The 14295-nt window shown below is 32.7% G+C and overlaps 1 protein-coding gene across 5 annotated transcripts in view; it reads left to right on the forward strand.

The window, feature by feature from the left end:
- Nucleotides 1-14295, forward strand: part of Ube3a (ubiquitin protein ligase E3A) — a 93444-nt gene that overhangs the window by 58147 nt on the left and 21002 nt on the right. For all 5 annotated transcript variants that reach the window (XM_037198243.1, XM_028855712.2, XM_028855709.2 and 2 more), the window contains 3 exons: nt 815-2157; nt 11573-11717; nt 13438-13643. In XM_037198243.1, coding sequence (XP_037054138.1) covers nt 815-2157; nt 11573-11717; nt 13438-13643 — 1694 coding nt within the window. The remainder of the gene's footprint in view (nt 1-814; nt 2158-11572; nt 11718-13437; nt 13644-14295) is intronic.

Raw genomic sequence — 14295 nt, forward strand, 5'->3', positions numbered from 1 at the left:
GAGTTATTAGGACCTGAATTATGGTAACAGGTAGTAGTAGTAGTAGCAGCAGCAATCATACTTCAGAGTTTGTATGAGTAGTAGTCACAGAATAGAATCCCTGGAAGAAATGAGGAAAACATAAAATGAATCAGTTTTTGTTTGGTTGGGTTTTTTTGGGGGGGGGTAGGGTGGGGGGGTTTTATTTTTTCATGACAGAGTTTCTCTGTGTAACAGCTGTGGCTGTTCTGGAACTCGCCTGAACTCACAGAGATCCACTTGCCTCTGCCTCCTAAATGCTGGGATTAAAGGTGTGTGCCACTTGATTTTAATATATACAGAAGTAGGAAAAGTTGCTTGCATATGATGGGACCAAGGAACATCTGTTATAAAACCTTGCCTCCTTAAATTAATCTTTTGAGAACAATGCTAGGGAAAAATGCATTCAGTATATCAGTGTAGTAGCTCTTCATCAAGGTTGTAATATACTACAGTGATGAAATAACACACACACACACACACATATATTAGTTCATACTTATAAAAGTTATATACTAATACGTCTTGATTACAAAGCAAATCTTAATCAACATGACATAATTAATAATTATATGTTGTTGAATGAATGCCAAGGATGAGGTTGTTGGTATTACTTGAATGAAAAAGGAATTACTAAGTGTAGTGTGTTGATAGGTAAATTAGATTTATTATTTACAATTTCTAGCCCTTTGAGTTCAGAATGTTTAGGTATTTTACATTTATTATGTAACTTATTATGACAAAATAAACATATATATTACAACAGTAAATGTTCTTTTTCTTTCCATTTTTTTAGATGTGAATTACCTAACTGAAGAGATAGTGTATGAAATTCTTGACGTATGTAGAGAAAGTGATGATTACTCCCCTTTAATTCGAGTAATTGGAAGAATTTTTTCTAGTGCTGAGGCACTGGTTATGAGCTTTCGGAAAGTCAAACAACATACTAAGGAGGAATTGAAATCTCTTCAAGAAAAGGATGAAGACAAAGATGAAGATGAAAAAGAAAAAGCTGCATGTTCTGCTGCTGCTGCATGTTCTGCTGCTGCTGCATGTTCTGCTGCTGCTGCATGTTCTGCTGCTGCTGCATGTTCTGCTGCTGCTGCATGTTCTGCTGCTGCTGCTGCTATGGAAGAAGACTCAGAAGCATCTTCTTCAAGGATGGGTGATAGCTCACAGGGAGACAACAATGTACCAAAATTGGGTCCTGATGAAGTGACTGTGGATATTGATGCTATTAGAAGGGTCTATGCCAGATTGCTTGCTAATGAAAATTTAGAAACTGCCTTTCTCAATGCACTTGTATATCTGTCACCTAACGTGGAATGTGACTTGACATATCATAGTGTGTATGCCCGAGATCCTAATTATCTCAATTTGTTCATTATTGTAATGGAGAATGGAAACCTCCACAGTCCTGAATATCTGGAAATGGCGCTGCCATTATTTTGCAAAGCTATGTGTAAGCTACCCCTTGCAGCTCAAGGAAAACTGATTAGACTTTGGTCTAAATACAGTGCAGATCAGATTCGGAGAATGATGGAAACATTTCAGCAACTTATTACGTTCAAAGTCATAAGCAATGAATTTAATAGCCGAAATCTAGTGAATGATGATGATTCCATTGTTGCTGCTTCAAAGTGTTTGAAAATGGTTTACTATGCAAATGTCGTGGGAGGGGAAGTGGACACAAATCACAATGAGGAAGATGATGAAGAGCCCATACCTGATTCCAGCGAATTGACATTGCAGGAGCTTTTGGGAGAGGAACGAAGAAACAAGAAAGGTCCTCGGGTGGACCCAATAGAAACTGAACTTGGTGTTAAAACTCTAGATTGTCGAAAACCACTTATCTCCTTTGAAGAATTCATTAATGAACCACTGAATGATGTTCTAGAAATGGATAAAGATTATACCTTTTTCAAAGTTGAAACAGAGAACAAATTCTCTTTTATGACATGTCCCTTTATATTGAATGCTGTCACAAAGAATTTGGGATTATATTATGACAATAGAATTCGCATGTACAGTGAACGAAGAATCACTGTTCTCTACAGCTTAGTTCAAGGACAGCAGTTGAATCCATATTTGAGACTCAAAGTCAGACGTGATCATATCATAGATGATGCACTTGTCCGGGTAAGTTTGACTGCTATTTAAAATCAGAATTAAACTAAAAGCTACAAAGTGACATATTTTAATGTATTCATTTTATTTATGGTTTTGAAAAAAAAATCTTACAACTTAGTAACATGTTTGTATTTCTTATCTATATTACTACACCTATTTTGCTACTCACCAAAAATATTGGTTATATTGGTTGTCTAATCTAATGATTATTTTCTTTTTGAAGAAGAATAGATTTTATAGTGCTGGGGAGATGACTTATTGGATAAAGTTTGCTGTGCAAATATGAGGACCTAAGCTTGGATTCCCTGAACATGTGTAAAGCAGGATGTGGTAGTACCATTTATAATTCCACATCCTAAAACAAGATGGAAGGTAGAGACAGAAGAACCCTCAGAGCTTGTGGGTCAGATAGCCCGTTATATAAAGTAGCAAATAACTAGATCCTGTCTCAGAAGGTAGAAGGCAAGGACTGATACTTGATGTGCTCTGACTTCCACTAATGCATTTTCTCTCTCTCTCTCTCTCTCTCTCTCTCTCTCTCTCTCTCTCTCTCACACACACACACACACACACACACTCTCTCTCTCTTTCACACACACACACACACACACACACACACACACACACACACACACACACACTTAAAAAGCACTAAAAAGGAATGGATTTTCAGCCAGGTGGTAGTGGCACACGCCTTTAATCCCAGCACTTGGGAGGCAGAGCCAGGTGGATCTCTGAGTTTGAGGCCAGCCTGGTCTATAGAGTGAGTTCCAGGACAGGCACCAAAACTACACAGAGAAACCCTGTCTCAAAAAACCAAAAAAGGAAAAAAATAAAAAAGGAATGGATTTTCTAAATCTTGAAAGCCAGCCCCATATATTTTCATTCAGAAGAAAAGACTTCAAAGACTGGAATACTGAAACACATGACAAAGGGAAATGTGATACCTAGTGTTAAGAATGGATATAGGGGGAGAAGTAATGCAATAAATCTGAATTTTAGATGTATGAAAGGTGCCTACCAAATTTCATTATGTAAAACTCATTATTATGAACTTGGTAATATGACCAGGATAGCTTGGTCCATTTTGTCAGTAAGACGTTGGAGTTCTAAGCCACTCTGTCTTACATAACACTGTAGGATTTTTTTTTTTTTTCTTCACTGTAATAATAAAAGTCTTGAGACTTCTGGAAGACCTTGGGATTAATGATATCAATTTTTCAGTCAAATCTAGAATTTTTAACTGGGAAGTCAGGTACTACTAACTCCCTGAATTTTTTTCAAGTGACATTGCTTCTTATGTGTTTCTTTCTTCTACAGACGACAAGAATTGCAGTGTCCCTGTCAATTAAGCAATAAAATTGGTTTGCCAATTGCCAGTCATATGTTTACAGAATTATATTTAACAAATTTAGGTCTTTATTCTGTGGTGTTAATTATTCCTGTCAGTGCTAGTTCTTTTTCTATGAACTTGATGTAAAAGTTAGCACTGTTCTAATTGAAGTATAACCCTTATACACTAACAAATAATAAGAACGCATAACAGCTAACAAATAGTATTTATTTGAAAATGTATTTTTGTTTTAGTATGGATTTGTTTAAATCTGAAAAGTAATAAGACTGAACTAAATTCAGACTTAACCAAAATTGTCTACCTTTCTTACCTGATTCCTTTGTTATTTTCTTCCTTTCCTCCTTTTTTTCTATAATATAGTGATGGTAAGAACCAGTAAAAATTGAGATAGTATTTACATTTTTTTAAGTTATGTTTTAAGAGAAAATTAGCCATTTCTGTATTTAAAATTCTTTCTCTAAAGAGGTATTGGAATAAAATCGACAGTAAGTTTTGTAATTATGCGTTGACATGTTATAAATCATAATTCATTAGATAATATCTGTACTTGACTAGTACCAGTTTGCAGAAGCCCTTGCCTTCATCAATTTTGTGTGCCTGTCTTTGATATGCAGTACAGTTACAAACAAATAGTATTTTTTGAGCATTTCCTTCCCTACTTTTCCTCCTCTCTTCTTCGACTTCCTATACCATTTTAACTCCCATCCCCAGATTTCTTTTTCTTTTTTAACATACCAGTGTGAAAGGGTTAGAATGTAAGTATAGACACAGGCCTTAGAGATCAAATTCATGACCCCCCCATAAGCAATATTAACAGCAAGTCACATTAGATTAGTAACAGAAAGGACGTTTACAGCAAGCAGTATTTAAAAAGATCCCCACTGATGAACTGCTTTCTTTCCGTGTCTTATTTTCCACGCATCCCTTTTGTTTTTTAAGCCTCGTGCTTTCTTTCATAAAATGCTTGACAAAATAATTCCTGTTGATCACACTTGCTTATTACCTAATCATTTTGAACTGCATATTAAGGCTGAATAGAGAAGAAAAGAGAAGTTCTGCCATGAATTCATCATTAATAAATTAATAATGAAAGTTACAGTACCCTAAACTTAAGAGCTGAGAAGATGATAATAAGTTTTTTTCCTTAGTTTACAAATGAGGCTTAGAAAAGATTGCATATGTGATTTTTTTTATATTGAATCTTATTTTACAATTATTAATTAGACTTGCTAGTTTGAAGGTAGAGAGGTCAGTAAACTAGAATTAATAATTATGATTTTTTTTTTTACACGTGTGATTATCTTGTTTCTGCTTCCCTTTGAGTGCTAAACTCCCTGGTCAATTTTTTTTTTTTTTTTTTAGCCAAAGTATGTCCATTGCTTTCATGTGTTACTAAATTCAAATCAGTCTTAACAACTCTTCCCTAACTGGTGCTTTTAGAGGAACTGTTTGTTGACAAAAGAATAGTTAGTGTTTGAAATATTTTATTAAGTATAAGGTACTATTTTTTAAAAAGTACTATTTTATTCCTACTAAAGAGGAAAAAAAACTGCATTATTTCTCCCAAGCCTTGATTTTTTGCTTTTATTGCTTAGAAAATAATACAGAAATAAATATTAATGAGAATCCTTCTTCCATTTGAATGATAACAGTTCTAGTGTGGAAGGTTGTTTTTTTTTTTTTCCTCTTTAGGCTACTGAGATGGTTTAGTGGGTAAAAGTCACTTGCCACCAGCCCTGATGACTATCCCCTAGATGCACATGGTAGGAAAGAACTGAAGCCCAAATCTTATCCTCTGACCTCCAGTGTGTGCTGTGCTACATGTATCCCTCTACTCCCCAGTAAATAATTAACGTATGTTCTCTTTCCCTTTTGAACAAAACTTTTTGAGGGATGTAATATATATACAATCTTAAAATTTTGTTTTTAAAGGAGTAGGAGATCAAGATTCTTTGTATCAAGGAAGAGACAATATTGCTCCAGACTGATTTCACAGTCTAAACAGAGAGCTGCCCAAATGAAAAACACAACAGCGACAAAAAATCAAGGTTTTGCCTTTTAGCAATTCAGATTAGGGATTCTGATATGAAGCCTTGGTGTCTGTACATTAGATATCAAAATATTTAGCATACCAAAGTACATCTATGCTGCAGACCAATATTTGGGAAATGGCTCTTAGTACAGTTTATATGTATAGGTTATTGGCTGTGTTAATTTACATGCTTAGAATATTGCCAGTATTTAAAAGGAATAATGAAGTTAGTGTAACTAAAATAGGAGTTGATGGTGTTATAGTACCTGATTAAATTTAGTAAATTATCGAATTTTAAATGGTTAATCTGAAGATCAAAAGGATTGGTTAAGATGTAGAACTGGAAAAGAAAGTCCAAAAACCAGGAGCTGGCACACACAGATGAAGGAAATTGGTTAAAAGAAAAAGTTGTGAGAATTGTTGCCCAATTTCTTCTCAAAGTCACTAACCCTGTTTATTTAGGGATCTAGAAGCATTGTCTAACTCAGCTTCCATAATTACCATTAGTATGAATACCTATTGCTACATGAATTTGAGATTTTTTAATCAGCTGGCCTATAGTGCTTTAATAATGGGGGTTTTCTGTGCTTTGTATTTAATTCTATCAATCATTCATTAATTAAATTGTGCTTATGGTAATTAGTATTATTTAAAATTATTTTAATAGAAATGATTGGAATCCTCACTTTATCTTCATATTAATTTCTTAGAATGAGAATGAGAAATGAAATAGTCAGAATTATAAAGGGTCAACATTATATAATAATGTAAAATAATAAAATTCATTAAACTCCTATTTCATGTGAGGAAAATAAATTTTAGAGAGATTTTTATTGCAGAAATGAATGTCATAATTGGATTTAGAACCTAAGATGTAATCATTTGACTCAGCTATAACCCACTTAAACTTTAAGGCACAACAGACTGGTCTTTATTTATTTACAGATAGCATGAAAAACTTAAATTCATCAAGGTAATTGCATTTGTGATCACTATCTTAGAGTTATTTACCAAAGTGTATAAAACACCTTTCTTGGAGAGTTTTAGCACTATTGAACTAATTTAAGTGCTGCTTCTACTTAAATAATTAAATCCCTAGTCTTTTTTCTTTTATTTTAAATTATGTCAACATAGGATTTGAGGTAGTAACTCAGGATGTCTAAATGTTTTAAATAATGAACTTGAAAAAATATTTTGACCTTTGAAGATACAGGAATAGAATGTTTTGCATCAATATATCATCCTACTTAGAGTTCTGGGAATACTTTCATATCAGGTCACCTTGTAACAAATGATCTCTTTAGGATTTGTTTTGCCAATTAAAAGTTAAGGAATTTAAAATTATTTTAACAATTGTTAAGAGCAAGAATTCCTAATCAGAAAGGAAGCCGAGTTAGGAAGTGGCATAGTATTTTAATACAGTATAATAATACTACTATTGTCTATTATGGCAATACTATCTATTTTATATTTAAAGAAATATAAATACATATAAAATCCATTGCTGTATAATTAACGAGGATTAATTAATTAAGGATTAATTGATTAATTAATGAGGATTAATTAAGGATGCTTACAGATTATTTTCAAAATTATCTGACATATTCCAACAATTTTCATTTTCCCAACTACATAAAAAAACTTGATTTTACAAATTCAGTTTTAAATAAAAGCTGTTATATAAAGTAATATAATTGTATAATTTTAATTCCTACACTATTCTTTGATTGACGAAATGATGGCTTAAGTTTTGTGTGTGTGTGCTTTAAGGGTTATTATTTTTAAGAAAAAGAAAATTTAATGTGACTTCTTATGATAATGGCTTCTGTCATTGGTTATTGTTAAATATGTTTTGTTTTTGTTGTCACAGTTTTTAGAAAGATAGGCTACTAGTGCATTATCTTCAAAGAAGATAATAATTTACAAAATCACTTTGGCACATTGAGAATGGTCTTCTTAAATAGCTAATTGGACACTTCTACCTACAGAATTAAGTTGCCAACTATTTTTAAATCATAACCTTCGAATACGCCCTGATTCTGAAAATAATATGTGAGTATTGATAAGACTGTAAAAAGCCAAAGAAGAAAGTAAAAAGGCACATAAAATCTAAAAACAAGTATTATCTCTAGTTTCTGTGGAGAAGTAGTTGAACTGTAGTCTAAAGCTTACTGTCTGAATTAGAACCTCTCTTCTCTGAATTACTGTTTCTTAAATTATTCAGCCTTTTATTACTTCAAAGCTCCATCTGTAAATTGATTTTAGCCATTGCTTGCTAGGTGATTGTAGATAATCAAACCAGTTTTTATTTGTAAAGTGATTCATAAATTTTTTTTTAATTAAAGTCATCTTTTTAAAAATTATTTATTTATTTGTATTTTATGTACAGTGGTGTTTTGCCTGCATGTATGTCTGTGTGAAGGTGTCAGATCCCCTGGAACAGGAGTTATATAGACAGTTGTGAGCTGCCATGTGGGTGCTGGGAATTGAACCCATGTCCTCTGGAAGAGCAGCCAGTGCTCTTAACTGCTGAGCCATCTCTCTAGCCCCAATTTATAAGTTTTATATACTACTTCTGCTGCTCTTATTCCCGAACAATTTTTGTCTTAAAAATCTTCTGGTTAAGTATTCTTACAAAACTGGAAATATTTATTTATTTTTTAATCTTATTTTAGATAGAGAATGAGTGTATAGCCTTCACTGGCCTGAAATTTTCTATGTAGATGAAACAGCATTAAACTAACAGAGTTTGAGTGCTGGGATTAAATGCATGTGTTGCCATGTGTAGAGAGCCTGGAACATTTTTAAATTAATAGAATGATAGTACTTGCAACCACAAGCTTATAACCAGAGTTAATGTTAGAGAATTAATCTAAGCACTTTACATATTAATTTATTTGATACTATAATTATGTTTACTTTATATTTCAAAGCAAAGCAAAAAAAGACAGAAAATTACGTTTTCAGTGATCAAAATAGAACATACAGTATTATTCTGGTAACCAGTATTGGGGGAAAAAAGAGTAGAGATTGATAGAAATGGACAGACATATACTGTCTTATTTGAATCATAATGGGCTAAGACTACCAACAGGCTTTTGAATCAAATAATTTACATGTTTTAATAGAAAAAGCAATCAAATGCATAAATATTGGGCTTTTTTCCTATTTAGTAATATTTGATCAAAGAAGTTTTGCTTTTGTGTTGGAAAAACAAATGAAGACATTTAGTTAAATCTCTTAAATTCTTAGCAAGTTGAGAACTGGAAGAAATTGCTGAGATGGGTCACACAGTAATAGTAATGTTGTGTGGGATCATTGAAATTCAAAGTTTCAAAGTTATTCTTAAGACAAATTTTCAATTAGCACTGTTGTCAGTGTGCTTTTCTTTTCTATTTTCAGGGTTAATTTTGAATCTACGTATTTTTTTGACTGTAGAGTCTCAGAACTAGTCTTCCTTTTGATCTTTTGGAGGGGACATAAAATTGTGGATTTTAAGAAATAAACTATATATATATATATATATTATAATATATATATTATTTTATTTTTTTTTTTTTTTTTTTTTTTTTTTCCCGAGACAGGGTTTCTCTGTGTAGCTTTGTGCCTTTCCTGGAACTCACTTGGTAGCCCAGGCTAGCCTCGAACTCACAGAGATCCGCCTGGCTCTGCCTCCGAGTGCTGGGATTAAAGGCGTGCGCCACCACCGCCCGGCTAGGAAATAAACTATATTTTAAAGGATAATATTAGTTCATACCAATTTTGCATGCTTAATAGAAATTATATATTCTTAAACTTTTACCATCTTTTAGTAAGGAGAATATTACCTTTTTTCTTTGTACATTAGAAAGTTGTCAAGATTTAGGGAGCTTAATAGTTAAATGTTAATCTGTAGTAACATTTAGGACTTATAAAAGAGTATTTGGTTTCTTATATATTCAGCAACAAAATAGTGCTTCAAAAATAAATTTTCAATAAATACTGACCTGAAAATTATGTATGTGAGCTGAGAAGATAGGTCAATTAGTAGAGTGCTCACAGTAGATCCAAGTTTAATCCCCAAAACCCTGTTAAAGAAGAGAAAAATGGAGTGGGCATTGCAATCCTGATACTAGGTAGTCAGGTACTGGTACTGGCAGATGCCTGGGGCTTCTTGACAGTATAACCTGTGCTGATCTTCAATCTTCCAGGCAAGTCACAGACTCTCCGTTTACAAGCAAGGTGGACAGGTCCTGAGGAATAACATCTGACGTGTAATCACACATATGTATCTGCACACATGAAGACATACAAATGAATTAAACAAGAACAAGACAGATTTTAAAAAAAAATTCATAGTATCCTAGAACCCCAAAGTTGAAGATATCCAGGAATTAATTTGAACCATTTGTTTTTTCCTAAAAAGTTTTGGTTACATCTCCTACTAAGAAAAATATAGCATTTTAAACAAAATATATACCTATATATTGAAATATATCTTGCCAAAAATAGTAGGTCCTATTACCTTTTGGAATGCATTCTGATGTGGTGGGTCATTTTTTTGTTTTTCAAACTTCTTAGTGGTTGCAAACCATTACAGCACAGTTTCAAAAACAGATCTAGGGCAGCCTGGCCAGATTCTTGAATTTGTGAGATTCTACTTAGTGTTTTTTGTTTTTTAATAGACACTTATCCAAAAAACTATTGTTGTTTATGGAATTTGCTTTAGGAAGCTAGTATACTTACTCTAGTGCCATTTACATTTTTCAAAGCCCTTTTAAAATTCCTCTTGGACTAGTTAAGCAGTTTTTAACATCCTTAAATATTGTTTTGCCAAGCTTTCATCTTTTATGTTACTTTTTTAAAGCCAACATGTTTGGAAACAATGTTAAAAATACATTGAATAATTAGTTATGAATATTATTTGAGAAGTTTAAGTAGATAAATTACATTTTAAACATAACACATTAGAATTTAATATTAATTTCATAGCAGACTGAAGTTAATGCTAGTAGAGCAGTTTTGGCTAATTGTTAGCTGAAGAATTAAGATATGAAGTGTATGTTTCACTAGCCTTTGTGAAAATGTGGATATTGCATGCCACATTATAATCCACTGAAAAGTGGCAACAACAATAAATTTGTTTTGGCAAAAGGGGAATTATGTTAACAACAGAGTCTTGATATGTAATCCAAGATTTCCTAGAACTTATGATTTTCCTGTCTCATAAGCCTGAACTACCACATCTGGCTTTCCAGTGTATATTTCTTAATTGAAATTATTTCACTTATAACATGGTGGTTAGGAAGGCTTAACTCTTTACATTTCCATGTATAAGTTATTTATAGGTCTACTATAATTTCTACTAGTAAACAGTGTATAGGTCACATTTCTATGCTTGGTTTTGCTAAAATGACAGTGTGAGTAGGCAAACAATTAAGTATTTTGCTGCCTCAACTTGTTCTCATGTCTTGTTCTGTGGATTATATTAATATATAAAAATATAATAATAGAAAATTTAGTTAATAAGTTAGAAGTAACTATTTTCTTTAGTGGTAGTTTTGTGTGTATGTGTTGTGTGGTGTATGTTTGTGGTTAATGCCTATGAATGTGCTGATGTATGTACCTATGCGTGAACATCTGGAAGCCTGTCTATGATGTCAGGTGGTTTTCCACTTTTAGATAAGATCATTGAGTGAACTGGAAGCTCACCCATTTTGATTACGCTGTCTAACCAGCAAGCATTAGAGATCTTCTGGCTTGTTCCCCACCATGTTGCTGGTGTTAAGTAACATTGCAGTCATGAGTGGCCATGCCAGAAGTTTAACATTGATACTAGGGATTCAAACTGAGATTTTAATGCTTGCAGATGAAGTACTCTTCTCTAATCAGCCATGTCCCTAGCACTCTACCATACTCTTTGGAGGGGGAGTCAGTTTGTTTCTTGTCTTTATTCAGAAACAAAATTGTTTCCTTTTAATAATATTCCTTGTTTTCTTCTACTTGCATTTAGCGTTTATCCTATTATCATCAGTCTTCTTTATCTTTTCATTTAACAGCTAGAGATGATTGCTATGGAAAATCCTGCAGACTTGAAGAAGCAGTTGTATGTGGAATTTGAAGGAGAACAAGGAGTGGATGAGGGAGGTGTTTCCAAAGAATTTTTTCAGTTGGTTGTAGAGGAAATCTTTAATCCAGATATTGGTAAGTGTTAGTGATATGATTATGATATGTTAATCTTTTGAATTATGAACTTGTTTTGAGAATATTCTCAGCTATGATAAACAACAAAAGAATTGAGTATAATTATTACAGATAACAAATATGTATGCTTCAGGAACTGATCTGTCATTCACATACTCACGTTCTTCCTTAGATTACTTAGCCAAATATTCTAGTAGAGAACAATTTTTGGTAAATTTAATTTGGAAAATCTTAGAATGGTGGATTGAAAATAACTGAAGGCATGAGATTAATGACTTGTAAATTTTATACTCTGGTTAATTTATAGCTTGATGTTCTTGAGAACAAAATCATCTATTTGTGACATTCTGTTAGATTTATTGCTTGTCAACTGAAGTTTTAGATACTCCATGGATCTATAACTTGGCTTGAAAATAAATAACTATACATACAATGTATACATATTTTTAAAACTGTGGAACTTAAGTATAAATTGGATAATTTTTTTTGTATTTTGGTTTTTTTTTGTTTTTTTCAAGACAGGGTTTCTCTGTGTAGCTTTGCGCCTTTCCTGGAACTCACTTGGTAGCCCAGGCTGGCCTCAAACTTGCAGAGATCTGCCTGCCTCTGCCTCCCGAGTGCTGGGATTAAAGGCGTGCGCCACCACCGCCCGGCTAAATTGGATAATTGTAAAACCAACATTTCACAAATACTAATTTGCAAGAAAAATCATAGACTTCATTTATACTCCTACAGGTTAGAGAGAAAATTGTAGTTTTTTTTTCATTAAAACAGAAAATGAAAATGAAACATTTTAAAATCTTTTCAAAATTCTTACAAAATTAACTTAAAAGTACATTTTAATGCTGTTTTATTTGGTTTTGAATAGTCTTTTTCCATTAGAAAAACGTTTTTTTCCCAAACCTACTTTGGTTTGTTTCCTTTGGTCTTGGTTTTGGTTGTGGATAGTCTTTTTATACTATATTAGTGCTTTCTGGCCTTAAACTCATGATCCTCCTGCCTCATTCTGCTAATGTGTGCAATTCCTTCTCCCCCAGCATATTAGTCCTTAATTTACAAGTACTTCCTGAGAAGCAACTGAAAATGAACTTAGAAAAAATTAAAAAGCATATGAATATATTTTAAATATTTTTATCTTTGATGTTCCCTGAAGAAAAAAAGAAGACATCTCTATTACTGCTCCGTAGATGAAATAATGATGATAGGAGAAATGTCTCTCAAGTTTGGTTTTGAATAATGAAGATCATGTAAAGATGAAATATTATAAAGTTGCCTTTTTAAACTATTAGCTCACATTAGATATATATCTTAAGTAACTTAAAGTTAATCAACTTTATCTAATTTTTGTAATTGATCATGAGTTTGCTTCTTATGTAAGTTTCAGTCAAGTAGCTAAAATATGATTGTAAATTAACCTTTCATTAGTCAATGAAAATCTATAGTAAGCCTTGAATAATTTAATAAAGCTTTTTAAAAATACCTTTCCTGAAATGTTACCCAGATTGCATTTTATTTTATTTTGTTGTGTTCTTAGAATTGTATACCACCAATTAATACACTTAATGATAATCAGAGACTATATTTGTACAGTTTTCTTACATGCATGTAATAGCAAAAACTAAAATCTACTCCATTAAAATTCTGTTATTTTTTGTCAAAATTATTTTTAAATTTTTAGAGTTTCAAAAAGTACAAATTATTTTAAAACTTATTTTTATAGGTATGTTCACATATGATGAAGCTACAAAATTATTTTGGTTTAATCCATCTTCTTTTGAGACTGAGGGTCAGTTTACTCTGATTGGCATAGTCCTCGGTCTGGCTATTTACAATAACTGTATACTGGATGTCCATTTTCCCATGGTTGTCTACAGGAAGCTAATGGGGAAAAAAGGAACCTTTCGTGACTTGGGAGACTCTCACCCAGTAAGTTCTTTGTCATTCTTTAAATAGTCTCTAAGATGCTATCTAAATATAGAAGTACATCTTAATTCATATAAAAATATGTTTTTGGGGGAGATCTTTTGTCAATACATACTACTAACCAGTGTGGTAAAAATTCTTTTAATCAGTTTAAGTAATGAACACTTAAATTTTTAAAGAGTATTGTTTCTATAGATTGCATCAAGCAACTTTTGATTGACTGCATAGTTAAATGTAACATTGTTTTCAATGTAACCTATGACTGCCTGGTAGAATGAGCATTGCTTGGTCCTTGATAGATACAGCTGATGTGGTTTTTTTTTTTTCTCCGTGTACCTGGCCTCCAGCCTGGAGACACTGTGGATGTTCTAGAGCCCAGTATGAAATATGTTGCTGAGTTGATGATTTGAAGAATTTCTAAGCGAAGATTGATACATTATCAGTAACAGTGACAATTTTTTTTCTCTTTTTTCTTTCCTGCTATTTCCAAGACAGGATTTCTCTGTGTAGCTCTGGCTGTTAAAGCAGTCATTCTATAAACTAGACTGGCCTTGAACCCACAGAGATCCACTGCCTTTACTTCTCGAGTGCTGGGTAAAGGTGTACACCACCACTGCCCAGCTCAGTGACAGTCTTTATGCCTTAATAAACTATT

Source organism: Peromyscus leucopus, chromosome 1 (assembly GCF_004664715.2).
Source record: "Peromyscus leucopus breed LL Stock chromosome 1, UCI_PerLeu_2.1, whole genome shotgun sequence".
Taxonomy (NCBI): Eukaryota; Metazoa; Chordata; class Mammalia; order Rodentia; family Cricetidae; genus Peromyscus; species Peromyscus leucopus.